The sequence below is a fragment of the Staurois parvus genome, unplaced genomic scaffold (genome assembly GCF_062004578.1).
Source record: "Staurois parvus isolate SC_StPar_1 unplaced genomic scaffold, SC_StPar_1.0 ptg000283l, whole genome shotgun sequence".
Lineage (NCBI taxonomy): Eukaryota > Metazoa > Chordata > Amphibia > Anura > Ranidae > Staurois > Staurois parvus.
In genome coordinates this window covers 7,058,705-7,076,130 of record NW_028318079.1, presented here as the reverse complement: position 1 = coordinate 7,076,130, position 17,426 = coordinate 7,058,705, and the positions used below count along the sequence as shown (strand labels likewise).

At 42.1% G+C, this 17,426-nt stretch overlaps 1 protein-coding gene across 1 annotated transcript in view; it reads left to right on the top strand.

The window, feature by feature from the left end:
- IL17RC (interleukin 17 receptor C) overlaps positions 1-15,899 on the top strand; it is a 124,598-nt gene extending 108,699 nt beyond the window's left edge. Inside the window, exons 18-19 of the mRNA XM_089682064.1 lie at positions 7,310-7,345; positions 10,084-15,899. Coding sequence (XP_089538190.1) covers positions 7,310-7,345; positions 10,084-10,760 — 713 coding nt within the window. The 3' untranslated portion in view covers positions 10,761-15,899. The remainder of the gene's footprint in view (positions 1-7,309; positions 7,346-10,083) is intronic.
- The last annotated feature ends 1,527 nt before the right edge of the window (positions 15,900-17,426 follow it).

The window sequence follows — 17,426 nt, the reverse complement described above, 5'->3', positions numbered from 1 at the left end:
ACCACATCTATTGATACAGGGCAAAAATATCAGGGCAAAAATAACAATAATCTCAGGGTGCTGTAAATGCACATTAACTGTCATCAATAAAGCAGTTCAAGTCAAATTCAATATTAAGGCCTTTTGGGTATAAGGATCCAAGGTCATAAATCCACTTGGACTCTAATTGTGAGATAGCTCTTTTCTTATTTTGGCCTCTCCAATGTGCATTTATCATTCCTATACCCATGAATATTAATGACGATGGATCTTGGTTATGATGCGTTTTATAGTGCAGGGATAGCGAATGATCCTTATAGCCCTTTCTGATATTGTTCACATGTTCTTTTAAACGATCCCTCAATCGTCTAGTTGTTCGTCCAATGTATTGTAAATGACAGGGACACTGCATTAGGTAAACAACATATTTACTTGTGCAGGTAATACAATCGTCAATCTTAAAGGTCTTGCCATTTGCTGTAGAGTTGAAACTTGTATGTCTGCTTGTAAACTTACTATTGGTACAGATCATACACTTTTTACATGGATAAAAACCTTTTATTTGTGGGAAGAAAGGAGTGTATACAGGGGGATCAAGAACATTTGGGGCTATTCTATTCCCAAGCGGGGTGGCTTTCCTAAAAGCAATCTGCGGTTGATCTGGTAAAAATCGTCTTAAAACTGGATCTGACATCAGAATCTTCCAATTGTTACGAATTATCCTGGTAACTGATTTGTATTGAGTTGAATAGTTTGTCACAAAGGGACAAACTCTCTCAGGTCTCTTGGTAATATTATTCTGCAACATCACATCCCTGTTAGAGATGCCTACTTCTGTCATGGTTTGTGTTAGAGTGTTTTCATCATAACCTTTCTCAAGGAACTTGGTTTTAATGATGGCAGCCTGTTTATAGTATGTATTGACATCAGTACAATTGCGTCTGATTCTGGTAAACTGACCCTTAGGTATATTTTTTAACCATGCCGGATGGTGGTTGTTGAGTTGTTGTCCTCAATAAAAGTGATTATATCAAAGAGGCCCAAAATATCCTCAGTGATAGAGACACATATTCACTGTTACCTAAAAACCTATTAGTTCAATATAAGAAAGAACTCAAGTCCATAATTAAAAGGGGATATGAGGATAATATCATAAGTAAAAAAGAAAAAGCATTTTTATGCCCTGTATCACCAAGACTCCCTATTTTATACATATTACCTAAGGTACATAAGGATCCACTTAATCCACCAGGGAGGCCAATAATAAGTGGCATAGGATCTCTAACGGCTAGAATAGGCAAATATATTGATCATTTCCTACAGCCACTCGTGATGAAAATGCCGGCATACCTTAAGGACACTAAGCAGGTTCTCTATGATATTAAAGATTTATCCACTAATTTGGACACATTCCTGGTTACAGCTGATGTAGCCTCCCTGTATACAAATATAAACCACTTGGATGGTATGGAAGCAGTGAGATTTTTCTTAGATGATTTTAGTGACATACCAGTTTCACAGAAGGATTTTATTTTAACACTTTTGGAATTTGCAATGACTAAGAACCATTTTTGGTTCAACCAGCAGTTTTATCTACAGACTAAGGGTGTGGCTATGGGGGCGAAATTCGCCCCCAGCCTAGCTAATCTGTTTATGGCCAGGTGGGAGGAGGATGTCATCTATGCCAGAGACTGGCCTGAACTCTCCTTTTATAGGAGATATATAGATGACATCCTCCTCATATGGAATGGCAATGAAGATTCACTTTTAAATTTTTTTACTACTCTAAATTTTAACTCTCTCAACATCAGCCTTACTTTCAATTACAGTCATGAGAGCATCAATTTTCTGGATCTGACTTTGCTAAATGTGGAAGGAAGAATTATAACTGAGTCATTCTTCAAGAAAACTGATAGAAACAGTTACATTCCCTTGGAAAGCTGCCACCATCCGGCATGGTTAAAAAATATACCTAAGGGTCAGTTTACCAGAATCAGACGCAATTGTACTGATGTCAATACATACTATAAACAGGCTGCCATCATTAAAACCAAGTTCCTTGAGAAAGGTTATGATGAAAACACTCTAACACAAACCATGACAGAAGTAGGCATCTCTAACAGGGATGTGATGTTGCAGAATAATATTACCAAGAGACCTGAGAGAGTTTGTCCCTTTGTGACAAACTATTCAACTCAATACAAATCAGTTACCAGGATAATTCGCAACAATTGGAAGATTCTGATGTCAGATCCAGTTTTAAGACGATTTTTACCAGATCAACCGCAGATTGCTTTTAGGAAAGCCACCCCGCTTGGGAATAGAATAGCCCCAAATGTTCTTGATCCCCCTGTATACACTCCTTTCTTCCCACAAATAAAAGGTTTTTATCCATGTAAAAAGTGTATGATCTGTACCAATAGTAAGTTTACAAGCAGACATACAAGTTTCAACTCTACAGCAAATGGCAAGACCTTTAAGATTGACGATTGTATTACCTGCACAAGTAAATATGTTGTTTACCTAATGCAGTGTCCCTGTCATTTACAATACATTGGACGAACAACTAGACGATTGAGGGATCGTTTAAAAGAACATGTGAACAATATCAGAAAGGGCTATAAGGATCATTCGCTATCCCTGCACTATAAAACGCATCATAACCAAGATCCATCGTCATTAATATTCATGGGTATAGGAATGATAAATGCACATTGGAGAGGCCAAAATAAGAAAAGAGCTATCTCACAATTAGAGTCCAAGTGGATTTATGACCTTGGATCCTTATACCCAAAAGGCCTTAATATTGAATTTGACTTGAACTGCTTTATTGATGACAGTTAATGTGCATTTACAGCACCCTGAGATTATTGTTATTTTTGCCCTGATATTTTTGCCCTGTATCAATAGATGTGGTTGACAATACCTCTCTTTTATCAACATTAACACTAATTGTCATTGAGAATTCCATTCTATTCTATTCTAGTTCAGTAGTTTTTTCAGGTATTTTTATAACATATTTTATAACATATTCATTTTCATGTACCATTTTTATGCATTATTATACCATTTTTATGCATTATTATTGGATTTTATGTGTTTTTTCTGACAATATATTATACCGTACTGACCTATTTTAAAATATATATCTAATAAAATTTATCAAATTTTAAATGCATTGATATTCATCTATTTATTGCAGTAGAAATGGCTATCGCACCACTATTTTATAACCGTTAATACTTATAACTCTTTATCATTATGATTTTTTAATTAATATTTTATTTTAATTTTCATTTATTCTTTGCTGAGCCAAAGTAATAGCAAAATAATGGAACAATTCTCCTCAACTTTATACTATATAAATTCTGTAACTAGCATTTATATGCATATACATATAGTATTTGAATATATTGCATTAAATTATCCAGTCCCATGTGGATATGCTTTCCCTGGTATGTTATTAATGTCACTGGATAAGCATAATGCTCCTTTTAGTATCAGTATTTATGTTTTTCTTTGCCAGTTTCGTCAGCAGTTCAGTTGCTGTCTGACATAGAATTTGTTTCCTTTCCCCACCTATATCATGGCGCCTGCCTGGGATACAGTCTGTACAATAGACCACTAGGAGGATAAGTGTATTCCCTGTAACGATCTACGGCAAAATGGCGCCGATTAACTGCGCATGCGCGAGACGCCGGCAAAATGGCCGCCGCGACTAGCGCGATTGCCATTTCTCTGTATAAATAGATGAGGAAGGATGTCCTGCTGTAAGCCCTGACCCTCTGAGGACGTGCATCGCACGAAACGCGTCAGGTGGGGCTACAGCTTATGGACATCTAGCCACTATATGTGGCCAACTACCTATGGTCAGTAATTTTGTTTGTTTCACCCCTTTTTGACTATCAAACTTAAGTCAAACAGCATTACACTATGTGGCGTCCTTCATTGGGCTCTCTTTGAGAGCACCATCTCCCACAGTGCCTCTCTGGACCAAGGAGTTCCTTGACGCCCACACGTTTGGATGCAACTTGGCTACTGCTCTTCGCGGTGAGACAGAGGATAGGACGCAGTGCGATCTGACCAGAGCTCTGATGCTGGAGAGATCTTGCAGCAGTTTTTTTTCCCTACATGCGTTAACTTAACGCACCTCTGGTGAGTGCGCACTCTATCTGTTTTTCCAGGATTCTCTTCACCTTTTTTCTACCATCACTTTGGGACGAGGACTTTATGTGTGCTCTCAGCACTTCTCATTGACTAAACGCAATATTCATCATTGTGGCATATCTGTTTAACCACTGATATTCATACATTTATCCTATAGAGAATTACTTGTATTTTTTGATTTTAGTGCTGCACCTATTTTTCTTTTATTACTGATTATTGCAAGGAGGATTGGTTGCCTTTTTTGGTGTTCTAGCTGCTTGTGCACTTTTGTTTGTAGCGCTCGCTATACTTTTTCTACACGATGGTGAAATAATTATTGTGGTTTTCATTAACATACCTGAACTTTGGTAAAAATGTTGTATCTTAGTGAATCTTAAAGAAGAATGGTCATGAAAAAAGATTTTTTTTTAGTTACTTACCTTCCAAGGGGATCAAGGAGAGGGAGAGGGGGCATGGCTCTGTGTTTGCTGTACCTCCCCTTGCATAGAATTCAAATAGAGCATCAAGGTGGAACTAAAAAAAGGCCCAAGATTGTTAGCAGTTTGTGTTGGCAGTCAACAGGAGAAGTGCTGAGGAAGTGTAGCCATATGAGAGTTCAAGGGTGCACGGGGACAGTTCTTTGGGGAAGAAGAAAGGGTAAGAATGGTTGTAAACCATCCTGGGAAGAGCGTTGAGGAAGAGTAGCCTTGGGAAAGTTCAAGGGTGCATGGGGACAGATCTTTGGGAAAGAAGAAAGGGTAAGAATGGTTGTAAACAAGCCTGGGAAGAGTGTTGAGGAAGGGTAGCCTTGGGAAAGTTCAACGGTGCACGGGGACAGTTCTTTGGGGAAGAAGAAAGGGTAAGAATTGTTGTAAACCATCCTGGGAAGAGTGTTGAGGAAGAGTAGCCTTGGGAAAGTTAAAGGGTGCATGGGGACAGTTCTTTGGGGAAGAAGAAAGGGTAAGAATGGTTGTAAACCAGCCTGGGAAGAGTATTGAGGAAGAGTAGCCTTAGGAAAGTTCAAGGGTGCCCAAGGACAGTTCTTTGGGAAAGAAGAAAGGGTAAGAATGGTTGTAAACCAGCCTGGGAAGAGTGTTGAGGAAGAGTAGCCTTGGGAAAGTTCAAGGGTGCATGGGGACAGTTCTTTGGGGTAGAAGAAAGGGTAAGAATGGTTGTAAACCAGCCTGGAAAGAGTGTTGAGGAAGAGTAGCCTTAGGAAAGTTCAAGGGTGCCCAAGGACAGTTCTCTGGGGAAGAAGAAAGGGTAAGAATGATGGTAAGCCAGACTGGGAAGAGTGTTAAGGAAGAGTAGCCTTAGGAAAGTTCAAGGGTGCCGAGGGACAGTTCTGCAGGGAAGAAGAAAGGGTAAGAATGATTGTAAGCCAGCCTGGGAAAAGTGTTGAAGGTTTGGTGAGCTAACAAAATGGTGGGGAGCAGGTAAAAATCTTCAGAGGCATTTGGGAAAAAAGACATCAGTAACATGGCCTGACTAGGACAAGTTGGGAATAGAAGCAATGGTTTACATACTGGAAGAAATGTTCTCAGAACCTGGGCTACAATCAATGAGGCTCTTTTAACAGCAGGGTGTCTCCGAGCCCTCCAAAAACTTCATGATGATTTGAAAATCAGAAACCCAGAGTTGGAAGGCTGTATCTACTAAGCAAGGAATATTTCATGACTTACTTTTCAGTATTAAGGCCTAACTCCAGGTTTCTTATGACTATAAATAGTTCCCAGTTGCCCATTCAGAGCACTGTATAAATTGTATGTAGCAGCAGCTCTGTTCTAACAGTGGGACAGAGACTGAGCGCTGCTCAGCCATTCACAAGAAGTTTTGCATTTTATAAATAAATCTGATTGGCTGAGAGGCGGGTGGATGATGTCACAATCTCTACCTCAGCCAATTAGAGGAAGCCTTGTAAGCATTCATAAAATACAAGGCTTCTGGTGAATAACTGAGCAGCACCCAGTCTGACTCCATTTTGTCCAGGGAATGGGGTAGGAAGTCCATGTCCTGCTCCCGGAACACAGAGTTGAGTTCTGTTTGTAGATTCCAGTGGGTGAATCAGTTAGTGAAGGAAATCGTTTGTTTGGACCAGCTTGTCCCAAACAATTTATTTAAAGTACATAATAGGAAACCTGGAGGTAGGCTTTAACCACTTCCCATCCGGCCCATGTAGATAAATTGGCCGGACGGGAGTGCTGCTGATGCGGGTGGATGTTTCTAAATGTCCCCCTGCATCCATTGCCTGTGCACACTCCCTGGGAGAACACAGATCCCTGTACGGGACCTGTGAGGTCCCGATTCATGTGATCACTGATTGGTCAATCAGTGATCACATGAATAGTAGTAAACAAGATGTCACTTCCTGACATCATTGCTTACTACTTGTGAAATCTGTGAATGATCACAGAGGTCACATGGTACAAGGCTATAGCTTGCAGAGTATTTCCTAATGGCTGCAGGAATGCAGCCAGAGAGGAGACATTATTGCTTTTACAGCCTTTATTGGTATAAAAGCAATCAGTGTAAAAAAAGAAAAAAAAATCTTCATCACCCCCCCAGAAGTAGTACAGTGTCACTATGGTGACACTGTACTGCTAGGGTGACAGCATGTTAAAAAAAAAAACATGAATAATAATCTAAAAAAATAAAAAAAAAATTCAAAATTATAATTTTTGGTTATAAACTAATTTGGGTTATTTTTTTTTACTAAAAATATAGATGAATACATTCTGGCAAAGATTTAATAAGAAAGATTATTTATTTGCAAAGTTTTATAAGAATAACTTTTTTTCAAAATTTTGGGACTTTTTCATTTATATAGCAAAAAAATAAAAATCCCAGTAAGAGTAAATACCACCAAAATAAAGTTTTATCTGTCTCAAAAAAATGCTAAAAAATGTATATGGGTACAGTGTTGCATGACCGCGCAATTGTCATTCAAAGTGTGATAGCACTGGAAGCTGAAAATTGGCCTGGACAGGAAGGGGGTGAAAGTGTCCGGACTGGAAGTGGTTAAGTGGAGTGAAATCGTAGGACCGAAATAACATTGCTAATATAGGCAGCAAAGTGAAAGAATATGGAAAAGAGTAAACAAACCATAAATATACCTTGAAAAATGTAGAAATTAGTGAACCATACAAATTCTTTCATGTAACCTATACACCTTTTCTGTATACAGAGTGGTTGAAATCGATGACAGCAGAAAAACCTCTGGGTAAGTACAAACAGGAAATACCTTGTAAAATAAAATTAATCAACTTGGCTAAAAAGCCAAATTCCACTGACAAACCTCCAGAAAGTTTAACAACACAGTGACAGTGTTTTAAATGATTTAAATGAATATGAAAAGGGCCAGTTCTCTTCCCGCTGCTTGGGGGCCACACCTCACTGCTTCTATACACAGGTCTTATCTTGTCATCATCATAAATCACAGCTTAGGATGTTCATGACTGTATGCACAAAAGTAGCTGTTGCCACAAGATGTCAAGAAAGATCTGAAATGGAGATAGAGTGGAATTCCCTAATGCGGGCTACCAGGAGCGGACTGACAACTCATGGGGCCCCCGGGCAATATGGGATCATGGGGCCCCTGTGTCCTTGCCCAAACTCAAAAAAGTATATGAAAAAGGTACTAGGGGCATCTCATGGGGCCCCCTACTGACCCTGGGTCCTCGGGCAGTGCCCGAGTTTCCAAATGATCAGTCCGCCCCTGCGGGCTACATACCTGCATATTTGGCCGATGTGAAAAATACTATCTAGGACAAGCACAAATAGTGAGGGGGTCCTCGTTGGTAATAGTGTATCTCAGCCTTTCTGAAACTTTTTACCCAAGAGGAACCCCTAAAATAGGTTTTAGGTTTTGCAGAACCCTTACTAAAACCAATTCATCAGGGGTCAATGGCAAAAATGCCCCCTGAATTGGTGACCAATAGGAAGATTGCTCCTTACATTGGTGGTCAGTGGGGAAAATGCTCCTTACATTGGTGATCTGTGGAAAGAATGCCCAAAGATCTTTGGTGTAATGCGTATGGTTTTGCCAAGTGGTGTCAGCAGTGGCGTCCTGAGCTGGGGCGGACTGACAACTCATGGGGCCCCCAGCAATAGGGGATCATGGGGCCCCTGTGTTGTTGCCCACACTCAAAAAAGCCTATGAAAAAGGTACCAGGGGCATCTCATGGGGCCCCCTACTAACCCCGGGCCCTCGGGCAGTGCCAGAGTTTCCAAATGGTCAGTCCGTCCCTGTTCATGTGGTAGGTGTGGGGGTGCGGTCCACACCGGGTGACACCGACTGCACGGGGTGACATTGGACCTACTCCACGAAAAAGGTAAGTTGTGAAGCAAGCCGACAATCCCACGCAGGATGGATCAGATCCATCCTGCAGGGATCATCGGCTTTCTTTACAACTTACCTTTTCTTGGAGCGGGTCCGGTGTCACCCCGTATAGGTTGCATGCCGACGATCCTGCGGGGATCGTCGGCATGCAACCTATACGGGGTGACACCGGTGTAGCAGCAAGATGTGTCTCTCATGTAGATATGTCCCCCTGAAGAAACTGCGCATGTCCCAGTTTCAACCGGGACATGTGCAGTTGCTTCAGGGGGGACATATCTACATGGGAGATACATCTTGCCGCTACACCGGACCCGCTCCAAGAAAAGGTAAGTTGTAAAGAAATTCGACAATCCCCGCAGGATGAATTGGATCTGCGGATTGAGCATAATTGATCGGAGTCCGATCCATTATGCTCAATCCGCAGATCCGATCCATTCTGCGGTGATCATCAGAGGGGGTTTCACCAAGTGTTACCACATTGGGTGACACCAACCCTAAGGACGCCTCTGGGTGTCAGCCTGGAATTTTATGCAAGCATCATCAAACTGAAGGTGAAGAACCCGCAGTTCAAGGAATTCCTAACCACCTATGAAGGAACCCTGGTTGAGAATGGCTGGTGAATCTAGTAAAACGTTAGTTTGCATTTGTTTTGTATAGAGTATTAAATGGTTAAAACCACTGTCAAGTTTCTTCTTCGTTTGTTGATTCTGTCCCACTGGGGAAATTTGCCCTCACTGAGGCACAACAGGAATTAAGAGAAAGTCTCTTCAAAGTAAGATAATACCCCTCTTGGACAGTTGTCACCGGAACAAATGTCCCGTCTGCAAGATTTACTCTTTTCCCCTCTAGTCCTGTTCCTGTGACAACTTTGAATGTGTCCCCATTTTTGGTCTACGGTGAATTTCTTGAGTGGGGGACAGCAAAAAAAGAAATCCAAAGAGCTTCCCTACTATACCCAATTTTTTTGGCTTTAGAAACACTCAAAGGAATAATCCGTATTGCGTATGGAAATTAGGCCATCTTGGCAAAAGCTATCTAAAGCATGCATATGTCATGCCTAAAGGGCTGCTGGGGAAGCTGATGATCACTGTAGTAGTTGTTGCTACTACAGTGATTCTGTGTCCTACTTGGGTTCTGTGCAAGCAGCTTCCCCTTAGTACACTAACCACAGGGGAGCGCTTGCTCTGCTCTGTTGCCATTCCTACAATGTCTTTTATTTTTTTCAGTGCATACAAAATGCTCCCTGATTGGATGTTGTATAGAGCGTGATGTCACCACCCCTCCTTCCACCTCATCCATCAATTGTACTCATTAAAAAAAATACTAAAAAAAATAATGGTGCCGAGTTAGCGATACCGTATGGTCAGTATGTGGAGGTGAAGCCGCTCGCACTGGACCATGAAGATCTTGGCAATTACTGTAGTAGCACCAACTACTACAGTGATTTATTGTTTCTCTGGCGACCCATCATGTATGAGTAATGCATACTTACATCGTGCCAAGCTGGACTAATGTAATTATGCCGGACAGATAATTCCTGGAGTGTAGCTTTACGTTCTGAAAACAGTGATCTGGTGTTCATGGTTAAAGTTTTCATGTAAAATTTTTTTTTTCTCCAGATGAAATCTTCAAAAATAGAAGAGTGTTGATCCTCTACTCTCCGGATAACCCCGCCTATGAGGAACTAGTGAGGGTTTTTGCCCTCTCGTTGAAAGAAGAGCTTAAGCTAGATGTGATTCTGGATCAGTGGCACCGCACAGATATGGTGCAAGTTAACCCTCTGCCTTGGTACCAAAAACAAAAATCTGATGCTTTTGAAAAAGGAGGGCTAATCATCCTTTTGTTCTCAGAGGGAGCCCGGAAGAGGTATATGGCATGGAGAGAACCGAGAGCTGAGCAGATTGCACATTCTGACCCTTATGGATCCTTTGGGGCCGTACTAAACTGTGTTTACCCCGACTTCCAAAAAGGGAAGGTCAAAGGGCGCTATCTTGTCATCAGCTTCGGCTCCAATGGAGATGTTGTGCCGGATCCGTTCAGGTTACTCCCGATCTACATGTTACCCTCAAATGTGTTAAAATTATTACAAAAGCTGGCAGGAGACAACAGGAAAATACTTAGGAGAAAACAAGCCAAGCGTCTGTCTGTTAAAATCAGTGACAGTCTACAAGAACCCTTGAAAGTGTGCTGGCAAATTATGAACGGGCAAACTGTCATTAGCCAGGATGGTAGTGAGTTATCCAAAGCACCAGGGTTCGATGAAAAAGTTGCTATGGAATCAGAGCCACTCGTGTAAAACTTGGAAATATTGGGACACAATTTGGAACTGTAGCGCACAATGCGGAGGTCATTTTGGAGGACCGTTGGCCAAACCTAAGAACCTGTTTTTACATGCAACTGAAGTATTGTACAGATGGACAAAGCACATTAATGGGCATTTTGTAATTTATTTTCTATGGTAAAGTGAAGAATTTTTAAAGCATTCCTGTGATTTTAAAGAGTATTTTCTGAAAAAAGAGCTAACTCCTTTTAAAGTGCTCATAAAGGAGGTTTTCCATCGAGTCCTCGTCTCATTGACTTCCATTGGAAAGTCCTAAAGTCTGTGATGCTTGAACCCTTATCCTAAATCACCTTCTCTGAGATGGAGGGCTGTGTCTGTTGCCTAGTACACACCATGAGAAAATCAGACGAAAATGATCACTTTTGGATCTGATCTTTAGTACAAAGCTTTCGAGAGCCAATCCCAACAGTTATTTATTTATTTCAGGTACTTAAATAGCGCCGTCAATTTACACAGCACTTTACATATATATTGAACATTCACATCAGTCCCTAACCCTCAAGGGGCGTACAATCTAAGGTCCCTAACTCACATCCATACATACACATATTAGGGCCAATTTAGACAGGATCCAATTAACCTACCAGAGTGTGGGAGGAAACCGGAGCACCCAGAGGAAACCCATGCAAGCACAGGGAGAACATGCAAACTCCATGCAGGAGGCGTCATGGTCAGGAATCAAACCCATGACCCATTTACTGCAAGACAGATGTGCTAACCACTAAGCCACTGTGCCACCCAAAATGTTCATGCAAAATTATCAGAAAGGACATGCAGGACATTTTTTATCGTATGATATCAGAGTGAATGATTTTCGTTTATTCAGTACAGTATGCATTCGAAAAAAATCAAGTGACCAAGACCATGCATGCTCAGAAACGAAAGAATACAATACAATCAGGGGCGGACTGACCATTTGAGCACTCAGGCACTGTCCGAGGGCCCGGGGTCAGTAGGGGGCCCCATGAAATGCACCTAGTACCTTTTTTATAGGCTTTTTTGGGTGTGCTTTGATTTGAGCAAGGACACAGGGGCCCCATGATCCCTTATTGCCCGGGGCCCCATGAATTGTCAGTCCGCCCCTGAATAGAATACATTACTTCTGAAGTCGTATTCTGTCGTACAAGAATTTTCTCAACATTAGCAACCTCTTCATTTTCAATATGAGACCAGCATACAAAAAAGACGATCATCCGTCTGATATTCTCGTTCGTGTGTACGAGGCTTAAAAAACCTCCTAATAACCAATTAGCCATTTTACTGCAGATCTCTGATAAGGGTTCGCTTATGTCGCGGTCCACAAATGTAATCCCTTCCATAGAACACCTTACGTGTGCACTTATGTACACCTTAAATAATATACATGGCAAAATGATAAGTCAGTATTTTTTAGATAGATTAGATCCTTTGACAGATTTTTAGTGTTGTCTGAGTCCCTGGTGGGGCGATTTCCGTTCACTTCCTATCTAGGGGACACCTAGAGCATTTCTATGAACAGTCTTTGCTATTTTCCCACTCTGAAGTGCATTACTTTTATAATTGTAGGGAGAATTTACTAGAGCAGGGGTCTCCAAACCTTCTAAACAAAGAACTAGTTTTCTGTTCTTCAGACTTTGTGGGGGGGGGGTGCAGACTGTGCCAGTGAGAGTAGAGGAATAGTGCCACATCATTGGTGTCAGTGGGAGGAAAAGTGCCATGATGTTGGTGTCAGTGGGAGGAATAGTGTTCCATCATTGTTGGTGTCAGTGGGAGGAATAGTGCTCCATTGTTGGTGTCAGTGGAAGAAATAGTACCCCATTGTTGGTGTCAGTGGGAGGAAAAGTGTCCCATTGTTGGTGTCAGTGGAAGGAATAGTGCCCCATTGTTGGTGTCAGTGGAAGGAATAGTGCCCCATTGTTGGTGTCAGTGGGAGGAAAAGTGCCCCATTGTTGGTGTCAGTGGAAGGAATAGTGCCCCATTGTAGGTGTCAGTGGAAAGAATAGTGCCCCATTGTCGTGTCAGTTGAAGGAATAGTGCCCCATTGTTGGTGTTAGTGGAAGGAATAGTGCCCCATTGTTGGTGTCAGTGGAAGGAATAGTGCCCCTTTGTCGGTGTCATTTGAAGGAATAGTGCCCCATTGTTGGTGTCAGTGGAAGGAATAGTGCCCCATTGTTGGTGTCAGTGGAAGGAATAGTGCCCCTTTGTCGGTGTCATTTGAAGGAATAGTGCCCCATTGTTAGTGTCAGTGGAAGGAATAGTGTCCCATTGTTGGTGTCAGTGGAAGGAATAGTGCCCCATTGTCGGTGTCAGTGGAAGGAATAGTGTCCCATTATTGGTGTCAATGGAAGGAATAGTGCCCCATTGTTGGGGTCAGTGGGAGGAATAGTGTCCCATCATTGTTGGTATCATTGGGAGGAATAGTGTCCCATCATTGTTGGTGTCAGTGGGAGGAGTAGTGCCCAATTGTTTGTGTCAGTGGGAGGAATATTACCCCATTGTCAATTGAAGGAATAGTGCCCCATTGTTGGTGTCGTTGGAAGGAATAGTGCTCCGTTATTGGTTTCAATGGAAGGCATAGTGCCCCATTGTTGGTGTCAGTGGAAGAATTAGTGCTCCATTGTTGGTGTCAGTGGAAGAAATAGTACCCCATTGTTGGTGTCAGTGGGAGGAAAAGTGTCCCATTGTTGGTGTCAGTGGAAGGAATAGTGCCCCATTGTTGGTGTCAGTGGAAGGAATAGTGCCCCATTGTTGGTGTCAGTGGGAGGAAAAGTGCCCCATTGTTGGTGTCAGTGGAAGGAATAGTGCCCCATTGTTGGTGTCAGTGGAAGGAATAGTGCTCCATTGTTGGTGTCAGTGGAAGAAATAGTACCCCATTGTTGATGTCAGTGGAAGGAATAGTGCCCCATTGTTGGTGTCAGTGGAAGGAATAGTGCTCCATTGTTGATGTCAGTGGAAGGAATAGTGCCCCATTGTTGGTGTCAGTGGGAGGAGTAGATGAAGAATGCACTGTGAAGAGGGAAGAAAGGGTAAGATCAGCTTACAGGAATATCCTGGATCTCACCAGGACAGGAAGTGAGGACAAGGTTTAACATGGGAAACACAATTATTTCAAAAACCAAAAAACAGCAAATGGGCTAAATGTTCCCCACTCTGCACAAAGCTAAAGAAAATGTTTTGGTTGGATTTCCATTTAAAAACTGGCAAGAGACACTTTGTTTACACACCTATAATTTTGTGGTCCAATTTTTAGCAACCAATCGCCTTCCAGGTCTAATTTTGTCTTGTGAATATTGCCAAACACAAGGAAAACTGGATTGGCTGCTTGAGGAAATGGGGTTGTCATGTTTGTCCTTTCATTTTGTAATCTGAGTTAAACTGGCCACACATGGATCAAAATTAGTTTTGATCCATGTATGGCCTCTTAGACTAGCTTCTGTCGAATGTTCCCGCTGGAAAAATAGCATTTTTTCAGCGCATGTAGCCATTGGATGCAGTGCTGATCTGTGTATTCTAGTAGGGTGGTTCGGAGTCCCCGCTGTCAGCTCAGTCCTGCAGTTTGCACTGAGAGAGCGTGAATCTCTCTGTGTAATTAGTGAAGCTCTGCAATCAGTGTAACAAACTCCTGCTCTCTATTGGAAGTGACTTCGCTCCTAAGGCTCCATGCACACGGGGTGTTTTAATAACGCTGGTAACGTTAGTTGTGTAAAGTCATGTTAAAAACAAGTTTTTCAGTGTTTTTGTAGTAGCGTTTTGCTATGTTTGCGTTTTTTAGAGTTTTTTTGACCAAAAAAATTTTGTCAAAAAAAGTCCAAAAACGCTGCAACGTTTTACCGCGTTTTTCAGCGTTAGACGTTTTTACAACTAAAAAACTCCTCTAGAAACCCACTAGTCCTTCATTTTTTTTTTTCCAGCCAAAAAACATTGATTACAGTCCATGTGTGCATGGGACACATAGGATAACATGCTGGAGCAGTTTACTGGCTGTAGTAAAAAAAAAAGTCAAATGCCAAAAACAGCCGCTGTAAAAATGTCCAGTGTGCATGAGGACTAATCCACAGAGCAAGGCACACAGTTGACAAAGTGTCAGTGGAGCTCCTCTGATAACATTGGAAGAGCTGTTCTCCCCTAACATCATCTGCAGTTGGACATTTTCTCCTTGGACGCCAGAGGACCTTGTGCATGCACACAAAATAATTTCTCTTGAAGGTGAAAAAATTACTTTAAAACTTTTGTTACACTGATATTCAGTGCAATTGTTATGTACAGTTTTGATCTATCAGTTTCTGTGAAACTAGGCATTGGCTTGAAATTTCAGTTTAGGGTGGGTTCCGTTGGCCTCCTTTACCTCTGCCAGGCTGCAGACACTATATTCCCCCAGAGTATTTTTTTATAGTTGTCAGCATTACTGTAAAACTTTGGGGACGTGTTTTATGTGTCAACTGCTTTGGTAAACTTCACAACAATACATGGTCTCCACCACCTCTTACAAATCCATAACAATGGTGGAACTGGACTCTCTTTATACATGGTGGAGAATATGCCAATGCAGGGTGAAGTCATCATGTGGCTTTGTGGCCTTGATAATTGGACAGAACTTGGAAATATAATGGAATGGTCTCACTATTGGAGTTCCATAAGGTATAAGAGGCTATCTTGCCAACAACCATGAAAAACTGAAATCCCAGAAACGGGGGTGGACTGACCATTTGGAAACCCGGGCACTGCCCGAGGGCCCGGGGTCAGTAGGGGGCCCCATGAGATGCCCCTGGTACCTTTTTCATAGGCTTTTTTGAGTTTGGGCAAGGACACAGGGGCCCCATGATCCACTATTGCCCTGGAGGCCCCATGAGTTGTCAGTCCGCCCCTGCCCAGAAAGTAATGGGCAACTTCATCCAAACTGTCAGTTTTTGATGAATTCACCTTTATTTTCAGGCTATTTAAAAAAATGTATGAATGTAAATATAACTGTCAAATGATTTGGGTACAAAATAAATCCTGCTGATTGATAATTTAAATCATATTGACTTGAATCAACCCTCTTGTAGCTGTTGTTGAAAATTAATGGATTATATAATTTTGTATTGTTGTTCTAAAACAAATGAAGGAAATCCAATATTACTGTCTACTGTCTTTGAATATAACCTGATGGCTATGCTATGTACTTTGATATGGTAGACTTCAGGTGTGAAAATGAATGATGAAATAGCAATTCCTAAGTATTTTTCAGCTAGGCCTAACATAGTAATAGGCCTCCCCAATCCTTCACAGAAGACACCAGGGCCTCATCAATCTCTCACAAACGACACTCAGTTCATACCAGTCCTTCACAGATGACATCCAACCCTCAATGTTCTCTAGTAGATGATTGTTGGGCCTCACCAATCCTTCACAGATGACACCAAGGCCTTACCAGTCCTTCACCGATAACACTTGAGCCTTACCAATCTCTCACAGATGACAACATGACCTCACCAATACATTTTAGATGACATTTTGGCCTCAGAAATCTCTCACAGATGACACAGGCTCTCAACAATCCTTCACGGATGACACCCTACTAAAACTGTTTCCTAAAAATGGCGCCTGGGTCTCACTAATCTTTCACAGATGATAACCTGGCCTCATCATCCTTCACAGATGACACATGGGCTTACTAATACTTTACAAAAGGCACCCTGGTCTCACAAATGACACCCAGGTCTTATCAGTCCTTCACAGATGACACCAGGCCTCACCAATCCTTCACAAATATCACCTTGGCCTTACCAATCCCTCATAGATGACACCTGTGCCATACCAATGCTTCATAAATGACCCCCGGGCCTTAACAATCACTCACTGATGACACCTATGCCTCATCCATCTCTCACAGATGACAACATAGTCCCATGACCTTTTAGATGACATCTGGGCCAAAGAAATTTCTTAGATGTGGCACCAGGCCTCACCGACCCTTCACTGATGACACCCCTCCCTCACCATTTTCTAATAGATGACCTCCCTATTCTTTCACAGATGACACGCTGGTCTCATCAATCCTTCACAAATGACATCAGGTCTTACCAATCCTTTACAGGTGACACCCAGACTTCACCAATCCCATATATGAAACCAAGGCCTTACTAATCACTCGCACGTCACCAATGACACCCCTCCCTCACCATTTTCTAATGGATGACCTCACTTTTCTTTCACAGATGACATGCTGGTCTCATCAATCCTTCAAAATGACATCAGGTCTTACCAATCCTTTACAGGTGACACCCAGACTTCACCAATCCCACACATGACACCAAGGCCTTACTAATCAATCACACGTCACCTGGGACCTTAGCAGTCCTTTACAGATGGCGGCAGTCCTTTACAGATTTTTTTTTTTAAGTCCGCGAACGTGCGAAAAAAACGAAAAACCCGTAAGTGTACAAAAAACGTGCCAGTGCAAAACCAACACAAAAAAGTGCATTTGGGGTGTGCTTTGTCCACCCCCCGAAGGGGTTGGATCTCTACCCTGATCCCCCAGGGCACGAAGCTCCTGACAGGGAAAGGTTCCCATGTGGTCCACCTAGCCAAAAGGCCTGGCGGACCCCAGCTGAAGCCAGCCACCAAGTACTTGGTAAGGGGGCTCTCCCAAAGAGAAAACCC